Raw genomic sequence first — 10,428 nt, 5'->3', positions numbered from 1 at the left:
GAAGAACATGTTGTTCATCACGACTGACAGAGTTCCAGGGAAGAGTATATAAATTCTTGTTGAGAGGCAAGGGCAAAGAAGGCAGTGGAGAATCATGGGAGATTGGAAGAGATGCTTCTCTTCAGTATTGTATGGTGTGAGAGGGTGCAACAATATATAGCAGTGAAGGGAAGGGTGTAAGGCAGGGGTGTCAAACTTATGGCACGGGCCAAATCAGGCCCCCAGAGGGCTCCTATCAGGCCCCTGAGCAACTGGCTCTCTTCTGCTTCCTTCTTCCTCTCTATTGTTTCCTTCTGCATCACAGCTTGCTTTGCCAGGCTTGCTCAATCACACAATAATAATAATAATAATAAGTTTTTATTTGTATCCCGCCCTTCCCGCAAGCAGGCTCAGGGCGGCTCACAACATGTGAATACAGTATACAATAAAACCATGTGCAATCAATTATAAATTCATATACAATTTCAATATAAAATCATCCTTAAAATTATTAAAATTACATTAAACTTAAGATTATGGTGCTATAATTAAGATATTTCATAAAATCCAGTGATTAAAACATAAAACATAGAACATATCCAACAGGACTTTCTTGGCTCGGTTTATGTGAAGGCTATTTTAAAGAGGTGGGTCTTACAGGCCCTGCGGAATTGATCTAAGCATCGCAGGGCCCGTACCTCCTCTGGGAGTTGGTTGCACAGTAGGGGGGCCGCTACAGAGAAGGCCCGATCCCGGGTGGACTTCAATCTGGCCTCCTTTGGCCCAGGGATATTCAGCTGGGTTCTTTCCAGCTGACCTCAGCGCTCTTTGGGGTTCAAGAGTTAAAAAGCAAAGCCTCTATTTTCTCCACTGGCTGAGGTTCCTCCCTTGGGGAGGAGTGGGGCAGTAAAGATAACTTGCCTTGCCAGGCTCTCTCAGTCATACAGTAGAGCTACTGAGCCAAGCCTCTCTTCCGTCTGTTGACTGAGGCTGCTTCCCCCCAGTCCCCTGGAGAAGGAAAGAAAGAGCCAGAGCTTCCTTTGCCCTGTTCCCTGGATTGCATGTGAGAGATACAAAGAAAACATCTTTAAGACCAATGAGTATAATGTTTTAAGCATTTTTAAGTTGTTTTTTTAAAAAATCTTTAATTGTGTTTGTCTGTATTCTTTATAAAGTTTATATCTCCATTACCTGGCATTACATTTTATGACACACATGGCTGCCCGACAAGGGCCAATTTTGGCCCTCATAACAAATGAGTTTGACACCCCTGGTGTAAGGGTATGTGAGGGACATGCATGGGGGAAAGGAAGCATCAGGGGTCCCTAATAATGAAAATATTTCTTCTCTTCTCTGTCCAATTATAATTTCTTAAAATAATACCATCAAGCAGCACATTAAGATCCACCAGATTTTTTTAAAAAAATTAATACCAGGTATTTTGAAGACATTTCTGAGACTAAAATATCAATCAGCAGCTCAGCCCAAAACAAACGATCAAACTCTGGAAATGTTGTGTCCTAGGCTCAAATGGGAGAACTGTTACTTTTGGAGGGAAGCTGAACAAGCCAGAGCTTGAACTCCACACCAGGGTTCCAGAGAAGGCCTAAGCGTGCCCAATCAGGGGAAGGATTACAACATAAGTAGCCAATCAACATCCAGGCTCATACTGTACCCTGATAGGCCCTTAGGGCCCTGTAAATAGCCAATCCATGTAGATAGTTTAGGACCAATCAGAAGGGGGCAAGAATTGTATAAAGGAGTTGGAAGTTTGAACATAGCTCATTCTGTGTGTGTTCCTGAAGTAAAGCTTGCTGAAATCACTCTCTGACTCTGGTCTCTTACTGCGCCTATCCCAGTACATTACAGGAAAATAAATCAATAGGAGATACAATAGATAAAAAGGAATGAGAGATCAAAAAATATGCATCTAGGGAAATTCCAGTATAAATGCTGGGGAAGCAGAGGACAGGTGAGGGAAAACACACAGTTAAACTAAAGATATGGGGAAATGTTTTCACTTGTCCATCACTACGTTATCCAGGCCTCTCTTTTGTTGCTTGACTTTATACCAATTGCCAATAACAATTGTGGTGTGTTGTGACCCACCTCCCTACCCATTCCCTCAAGTTAAGTCCTCTGTTAACTAAAAGCCCAGCAGGAACTCATTTGCATATTAGGCCACCCCCCCCCCATGCTAAGCCAGCTGGAACTGCATTCCTGTGCATTCCTGCTCAAAAAAAGCCCTGACTATAGATGCATGAGGTAAAGTTAATTCCCTTTATTAGCGTGTCTTCTTTTACACACATGGGATTCCTTAATCCTGTACTGGACAGTATATCAGCTACCAATCAAGATCCCTTTTCTCTGGCTCCTACAGAGGGTGTAGTGAGTTATATGGGTTGAGGATAACACAGGAGTAACATTTAAGAAAGTATATGTTTATCTAGTTTATAAACATAACCTTCCCTCTCTAGTCTGATACCAGAGCTGGGAGGTGAATTTTTACAATATTGGTTCTTTCAGTATGTCAGATTTCAAGACTGTTAAACCCCTCTGGTTGGTTGGTTTGTTCAGCATTCCATTCAGCCTTTTTGAATCCAATTGGTCCATGCTGAACAGGGCAGAAATATTATCCTGTCCATCACAGTGCCTGAAACTCCAAAATTCAGTCACTAGGTGATCTGACATGGAGATCTTCCAAAACTGAAGTGCCACAACTGAAGAGGCCCTGACTGGAGCTCCCCATAGAAAGTGCGGGACATGTGGATCAGGGCATGTGTCACAGATCTTAGCTTGTGGGCAGATTTATAGAGGAAGAGGTGATCCTTTCATTTTAATTCTTCAGGTTTCTTTGCATATGAGGCCACACATCCCTGATGTAGCCAACCCTTCAAGAGCTTACAGGGCTCTTAGTACAGGGCCTACTGAAAGCTCCAGGAGGACTGGCTGCATCAGGGGAGTGTGGCCTAATATGCAAAGGAGTTCCTGCTACAAAAAAAGCACCCATGGTCTGCCACTCATTCTATGGGGCTTTGGGAAAAACAATAAACCAGGGACGCTAAAGAGAGTTCCTCTTCAGAATCACCAGACATTAAAGTTGTATATGATAATGATAGCCAAAGGGTAAACTACAACATGGCTTTTTTGAAAGGCTGAGGCAGGAAGCATACAGGCAGGATGATCAACAATACATAACAAGTTAGACAAATTAAGTAGTCGTCTAGATTGCTATCTTTATGGCCTAAACAACGCGATTGCACACGGATATTCAGTATGTTTAATCTGCCATATGTGCGAGAAGAAAATGAAGGGCTGCACCAATTGGAGCAAAGAGACAAAGAAAAAATGGTGCAGTGGGAAGAAAATTTAATTCCAAAATATTGACCCCTACATGTTTTGCATTAAGCTGCTTCGGGGGGATCTGTGGAATATAAATGCAGCAATGTTCCCTCTAAACCTTCTCTGAAACTTTCCTACCGCACAATTGTTTTTTCTTCGTATGTGTATGCATTGCAATCTGGACCCTGGATTTATCTGTGGATACATATGAATTGGACTATGAGAATCTGGAACACGTGGAAGTATGTTTAGGGATATGCAATGAATGCAATGTCTAAGCAGTCCTCCAATGTCCGCAGCGTACCTATGCTTTGAAAGGCATAGAGGGGATAAATGGGTACATGAAGGGGTCATTTTGTAGAAAAAAGAAGTGCCAGAGCTCATTAGCACAATTCATTTGCAGAACTCATTTGCATAGTCATGGGAAAGGGCAGAATATAAATCTACAAAAATAAAAATAATAAAATAAAATATGCCACACACCCCTGACAGCCCTGGAGGGTGTACCAAATCTTATCAGCTCAGCATCTGCCTTAAAATGCTTCTTGAATTATAATGGTCATAATAAAATCTTACTCCCATCATATTTTTTATATTACTTTCTCCTATATGATCACAGTGGCACGATGAAGATTTCCATCTGTCTGGTTTTCCCCCCTTTTTTTGTGGTGGTGGGGGAAATATTAAAAAGTTTGTCAAATTTTAGAGCTCAGCAAAATTCTCACAGGGGATTTGAACAATGAAACCCAGAAGCAAGTATTTGGGTGGGAGGGGTATAAGAAAGAAACAGCACAATAAAATTTAGAGGTTCTGGAGCTCCATTCCTGTGAGCTCCTGCCCAAAACGAGGCCGGGATACATGTGTATTAAAAAGAGGATAAATGGGGATGGGTATTATAGATAGGATAAATGAGAACATGTATATTAAAATTTTAGCATGAGTTCTTATTATTTTAGTTTGGGTTTAAAACTGGATCTGAAAAGCTGAACCCTGCTGGGCAACACTACATGGAGGAGTGCATGTGTAGATGAGGCAAGGCAGGTATTCCTCACAAGCAACTATTTCTCTGGCCAGCTTAATAGTTCTGTTCATGTTGAGAATAAATATTATGATAAATTAATGGGCCTCTTCTGTGTGTCAAGCAGCCCCATGGCACAGAGTAGTAAAGCTGCAGTACTGCGGTCTGAACTCTCTACTCACGACCTGACTTCGATTCCAGCAGAAGCTGGATTCAGGTAGCTAACTCAAGTTTGACTCAGCCTTCCATCCTTCCGAGGTTGGTAAAATGAGCACCCAGCGTGCTGGGGGAAAAGTGTAGATGACTGGGGAAGGCAATGGCAAACCACCCTGTAAAAAGTCTGCCATGAAAACTTCGTGATGCGACGTCACCCCAGAGTCGGAAACGACTGGTGCTTGCGCAGGGGACCTTTCCTTTCCTTCTGTGTGCCAAAAGTATAAATCCTTTTGTTGGAGTGGCAGGTGAGGGGTGGGAACTATTGTGACAGAGAAAACCACCAGGGCTAGACTTGCAATAAAAAGCTAGGCTTTTTGTTGCTTTTGCACAGGACAGATTTTAATATGATCCTGGGTTCAGCCAAAAGTTGCCAACTCTGGTTTGGGAAATTCTTGAAGATTTGGTAGTGGTGCTGGGAGGGAGGGAGCTCAGTGGGGATGTGAAGCCATAGAATCCCCAAAAGTGGTGGGGAATTTGCTGTAACTTTCATGGAAGCCATAGAGTCCATCCTCTGAAGCGGCCATTTCCTCCAGGAGGCCTAATCCCTGCAGTCTGGAGATCCAGCTGTTCATTCTAAGAAAACTCCATGTGCAGCCTGGGGATTGGCAACCTTCTGCTCCAGTTCTCCTTTAAAAATCCATATTGGGATTCCCCTCTAGAGGATGGGAAAGTGGAATGGTTTAAATGAGTTTAGGATTGCCAACTCTGGACTGGAAAATTCTTGGAGCTTTGGAGGTAGAGCATGAGGATGGTGAATTGAGGCAGGGGAGGGAGCTCAGCAGGGTGTGATGTCACTCCAAGACTTCAGTTTCTTCTAGATGATGGTAAACCATAGAGTCCACTGGGGCTTTTTTTGAGCAGGGACACAGTTCCAGCTGGCTTGGTGTCAGAGGGTGTGGCCCAATATGCAAATAAGTTTCTGCTGGGCCTTTTCTACAAAAAAAGCCCTGGGCAAAACCATGGTGATGCTGGGAGGTGTGACCTAATATGAGTTCCTGCTGTGCTTTTTCTACAAAAAAGCCCTGGAGTCCACCATCCAAAGCTGTAATTTCCTTCTAGAACAATGACCTCTGTAGTGTAGATCAGTTGTAATTCTAGGAAATCTCCAGGCCCTGCTTGGAAGTTGGTTGCCACCCAGTGTTGTATAGAAGCTGGCTGGATATTGGTGGTGTTATGTATGTGGACTCAAGTGAGGACTGGGTGTGCCTGCTGGGCTCATTGGAACCGAACGGACTGAGCTTGGGGACCTGGGAACAAAGGGCTGCAGGATCCAAATCTCTGTGGCCCTAGACCAATCACAAGCCCCCACTGGTTTGAATGACCCAATGATATGCTAGCAGGGGAATCCACAGATGTATATAAGTTGGGCCAGTAGGCCCCTATTCTCAGTCTTGCAATGTAGCCCTATCCTATATCCTGGCTATTAAAGAGCTTGTTGTCACTCAACTGGCGACTCCTTCATGCATAGAACCCACTAAATTACAGGTGGGTTCTCTGAGGCTGGTTCCCCATCTGTTTTATTGTTTATGTGCTATTTTAAATTGGATGGACTGTTTTAGGTTCAGCTATGTGAGCCACTTTTGAATCCAGCCTTCAGAGAAATAAATGAATGACTAAGAGTTAAACGAGAGTGCCTCTCAGCCTGTGAAGGGCACCTTTCTGCCAGGCAGCCAGACCCTTCCCCTTCGGAAAGCAGGCGCTCCCAGGATCGGGTGGCGATTCTGACTTAGGGGACTCCAAGCGGGTTGATATTTCAAAACCAAGCGTGAAGCGAGCAGGGGCAATGGCTGAGGCAGAAGGCCTGGCCGGGCTGCAGCCACTAGAGGGCTCCTGCGGCTGCTGCGCAAAACCTGCAGCTCTCTTTGTTCAGGCTGAGGGTTGAGCTTCCTAGGTCAGGGTCTGTCGCGGCCACTTCCTCCATTGTGAGCCCGAAAGAGTCCGGGCACAGCTTAATAAGGGAGGGCTCCCCTCTCGCAACCTCCTTCCAGAGCTTCTACGCGCAGCTCACCTCTGGAGCGGCTGGGGACGGGGACTCCCTTAGGTACGGGCGCAGGATCTCCCTGCAGGGGCACCTCCTTCGTTTTGCTCTGGGGCTGATGCACGCCTGGCGGGTGCTTGGGATTTGGGTCCTCTTTTAGCAGGAGTGACTTAAAAGAGTTGAGAATAAGGAGGAGGAAGAGGGTTCGGGTTGCTGGCATTGCCTGCTACAGCATGTGGTTAGGACTGTTCGAGGTTTCTTTTTGGATGCTACGATATGGAATATAGGTCTGTCAGCAGATCATAGGTAAATGAAACTTCCATGTTCAGAATAAGAGGCAGTACTTTAAACAACGGGATGGCTAGGTCTGTCCTGACTTTTGAGTCCAGCCTGGTTTGCGAACTTCCCAAGGGAATCTGGCAAGCCACTGGTGGAGGCTGGATTAAGTGGTCCTTTATTTTGAATTTTTATATTTACTTTTGCGCTGGGGGTGGGGTTTACAGCATATTTGTGGATAGGTCACCTCTTCTCTCCCAGCACTGCAAATAGGAGCAATGGCTGAGGCTGTTTGAGAATAATTTGCCTAGTGCCAATAATATTCACAGCAGAGGGTAAGATTTGAACCTGGGACTTTCTGGGCCGCTGTCTCTTAAACCACCACGGTGCTCTAACTCTTGATTAAATTATTTCTTTTCTATCCCTGTCTCTCCAATGGAAATCTAAAGCAGCTTATATTGTTTTCCTTTCCTCCATTTTTACACAACAACTCTGTGAGGTCAGTTAGGCTGAGAATGTGTGACTGGCCCAAGGTCACCCAGCAGATTTACACAGCAGAGTGGGGATTTGAACCTGGGTCTACCAGATCCTAGTCTGACACACTAAACATGATACCACAGTAGCTTTGAAGCCAGAGTAACTATCACTCTTGTTCCATATTTCCAGTTGCTAACACAGATTCTGACTGAAAGACTGAAGGCATCTCACCTTTTATCAGATCTCATTGTTAATGCATTGCAGAGAAAGAGAGATGGGGGGTTGCAATGTGTTAAAGGTAACTCCAGATTTCTGCCATTTTACCTGATGGAATTTTGATTCCTGCAAATGTGTTTTGATATCAGATTTGTACCAGGTTGCCTACTTTTTAAAGTGTTTCAATGGCAGAGGTGCTGCCTTCCTTCAGCCCAGGCTAATCTGATCTCATCAGAACTCAGAAGCTAAGCAGGGTCAGCCCTGGTCAGTATTTGGATGGGAGGCCAACAAGGAAGTCCAGGATTGCAGTGTTCCCTCTAAGCTGAATTAGTGGGAGCTAGCTCACAGTTTTTTAGCCTCCGTCCATCACATTTTTGTGATGTCTTAGCTTAGTAAAAATGGCCCCAGAGTAAACTTTAATGCCAGTAGCTCACAAAGCAGAATTTTTGCTCGCAAGACTCTACAGCTTAGAAGCAGCATTGGTTGTTACGCAGAGGCAAGAAATGACAGACTACCTCTGATGTCAGTACCACTGGTCTTCTACACTCCTGATGATAGGAAAAGCCCATAGGATAGATAGTACACAGGCAGATGGCACAGGATTCCATCTCAGTGTAGTAGCTCACAGGCCACTTACAAAGATGGCCTCCATTCTCAGTAAACATGCAGAGGCTTAGGCTTCTAGAGTTTTTAAGCCATGGATGATAGATGCATATAAAAATTAAGTGGCCCTCACAGTAACTGATATTTGAAAATTGTGCTTCTCCAGGTGACAGTGCTGTGGCAGAAGATGTCTGTTGTGGCATGGAGGATGGGTTGCAGAGCCCTTCTTTCTGAATGTTCCAACAGATGTTAACCACCAGTACTGAATGCAGCCAGCTCCGTAGCAGTAGCCTCCAAGCTAAAGGAAGGGAAGAAGAGATGCCCCGGGCTCGTCCTATGAAAACCGTTCGAGGCATCAGGAAACGCAAAGACTTTGTGGTGCATCAAGGCACTCAGACAGAAGAGAAGCCCAACATTTGCATCGAGTGCGGGAAGACTTTCAGCCAGAGCTCCAGCCTGGTCAACCACCGGCGAACACACTCCGATGAAAAGCCCTACAAATGCTCAGACTGTGGGAAAAGCTTTGGGGTCAGCTCCAGCCTGAACAGACATCAGAGAATCCATACGGGGGAGAAACCTTACAAATGTCCCGAGTGTGGAAAAAGATTCAATGACAAGTCCAACCTCACCCAGCACCAGCGGATCCACACGGGCGAGAAACCTTACAAATGCATCGACTGCGGCAAGTGCTTCAGCCGCAGCTCCCACAAAAAGCATCACCTGCGGCACCCGTTGGGGAAGAAGCTGAAGAAGGGCACCCAGGCGGATGGTGCTTGTGCTGCGGACAGTGCGAAACCAAAACCCAGGCGGAAAGTGGAGGTGCTGAACACCTGCACGGAGTGCTGGCAGAGCTTCAGCCAGAACGCAGATCTCATTAAGCACATGCGCATCCACACTGGTGAGAAGCCCTATCAGTGCAGCGTCTGTGAAAAGAGTTTCAGCGTCAGTTCCAACCTGTTCAGGCACCAACGCATCCACACGGGGGAGAAGCCGTACGTGTGCTCGGACTGTGGGAAGAGATTCACTGACAAATCCACCTTAGTTCAGCATCAGCGCATCCATACTGGGGAGAAGCCCTACGCCTGCAGGTTTTGTGGCAAGAGCTTCAGCCACAGCTCCCACCACAAGAGACACGAGAAGATCCACAAGGGAGAATACCCTTTGTTAGCTTTCCCTGCCCCACTGATCTAGCCAGGTATCGAGGGGAAAGGATAAAGGCTGCTAGTGGGCATCTGTTTTCCAAAGTATTCAAATTGCTCCCAGACTAGCCGCTAAAGATCGAGGCTAGGATGGGTCATGATCAGATTGCCAGGCCACTGAATTTCAGATCGGTGATTCTTGGATCGAAAAGGGATCCTCCAGGCTAATCAAACAAATGGCATGGTAAAAATGTTCCTGGACTGTACCACTTGAGATTGTGTATGCATGTGGAAGGGGGAGAGCATATATTTTATTACAGCCTTCATTGACCAAGCTGAAACCTTTCCCCTGGTGTACTAGCTCTTGACATACAGAAAGGAATATTTTTTTTTGTAACATGGAAGAATTATTCATAAAAGTAATCCACCACTTACAGTCTGAAATGGCATATGCCAAGAAAGGATCTGCAGCACAATTTTGCTACGTTTATCTATCAGTCTTTGGTGTCTATGCAGAGATTCTACCGTTTTCTTTCAGAGGTGGTTCTGGCAGTGGATTAGCATCTCAGTTAAAAATAAGCTGCTGACTTCTATGGGGAACTGGTTGAACACCCTGACACTTTTTGCTAACCTCAAATGCTTCCTGCTGTTTTTGAAAAAGAGATGTTTATAGAGCTACATACATACTGTGGTTCTTTCACTGTGTAAACATTTCCTCCATAAGTGAAAGAGTTTTGAATAAGCATGTTCAGACCTTAAAACTGTTGTGTGGGGGCCATCTCCTCTTTTTTCAATGTACTTTTCATAGTGGAGAGAGGGAGAAACTCACCCCCCCCCCCCCAGTCTTTCTGGTGAAGACTGAAATGGAACTCTGAAACCTCCCCAAAGATCCAAGCTTAGATTTTTCTGTCCGTCGGAGAATATAGGTTATGTCAGGACATTTTACACTTGATGTTTACTCTTTACATAAGACATCTCTCTGTTCCTGGTGTATCAAAGATGAAATTGACCCTTTACCCTCTACAAAATATTCCCCCATATAGTTATGGATTCTGATTAAATGCAAAATAAGATTTCCTGTTTCATTCTGACTGTGTTGTAAAGCGAGCATGACTGAGTTCTTCTTGTATTGGAAGGATGAAACAGCAGTGCCCCCTTCACCCTTCTGTGTCCATTCTTCATCA

General features: G+C 45.0%; 1 protein-coding gene across 2 annotated transcripts; it reads left to right on the top strand.

The window, feature by feature from the left end:
- The first annotated feature begins 5,942 nt into the window (after window positions 1-5,942).
- LOC132572381 (zinc finger protein 436-like) lies at window positions 5,943-10,317 on the top strand. Of its 2 annotated transcripts, none has more exons than XM_060239319.1 (2): window positions 5,943-6,040; window positions 8,272-10,317. In XM_060239319.1, the coding sequence occupies exon 2, from the start codon at window positions 8,340-8,342 to the stop codon at window positions 9,294-9,296; it is 957 nt and encodes a 318-aa protein (XP_060095302.1). In that variant the 5' UTR covers window positions 5,943-6,040; window positions 8,272-8,339; the 3' UTR covers window positions 9,297-10,317. The 2 variants fall into 2 exon arrangements, with proteins under 2 accessions (XP_060095302.1, XP_060095301.1); XM_060239318.1 differs by lacking the exon at window positions 5,943-6,040 and adding an exon at window positions 6,471-6,596.
- The last annotated feature ends 111 nt before the right edge of the window (window positions 10,318-10,428 follow it).

This window comes from Heteronotia binoei, chromosome 5 (genome assembly GCF_032191835.1).
Source record: "Heteronotia binoei isolate CCM8104 ecotype False Entrance Well chromosome 5, APGP_CSIRO_Hbin_v1, whole genome shotgun sequence".
Taxonomy (NCBI): domain Eukaryota; kingdom Metazoa; phylum Chordata; class Lepidosauria; order Squamata; family Gekkonidae; genus Heteronotia; species Heteronotia binoei.
The sequence above is the reverse complement of the archived record's forward strand: the minus strand, read 5'-3'. Positions and strand labels throughout refer to the sequence as shown.

Excerpts from the sequence above, each read along its gene's own strand:
- LOC132572381 (XM_060239319.1), top strand. The coding sequence starts at position 8,340 with ATGTTCCAACAGATGTTAACCACCAGTACTGAATGCAGCCAGCTCCGT.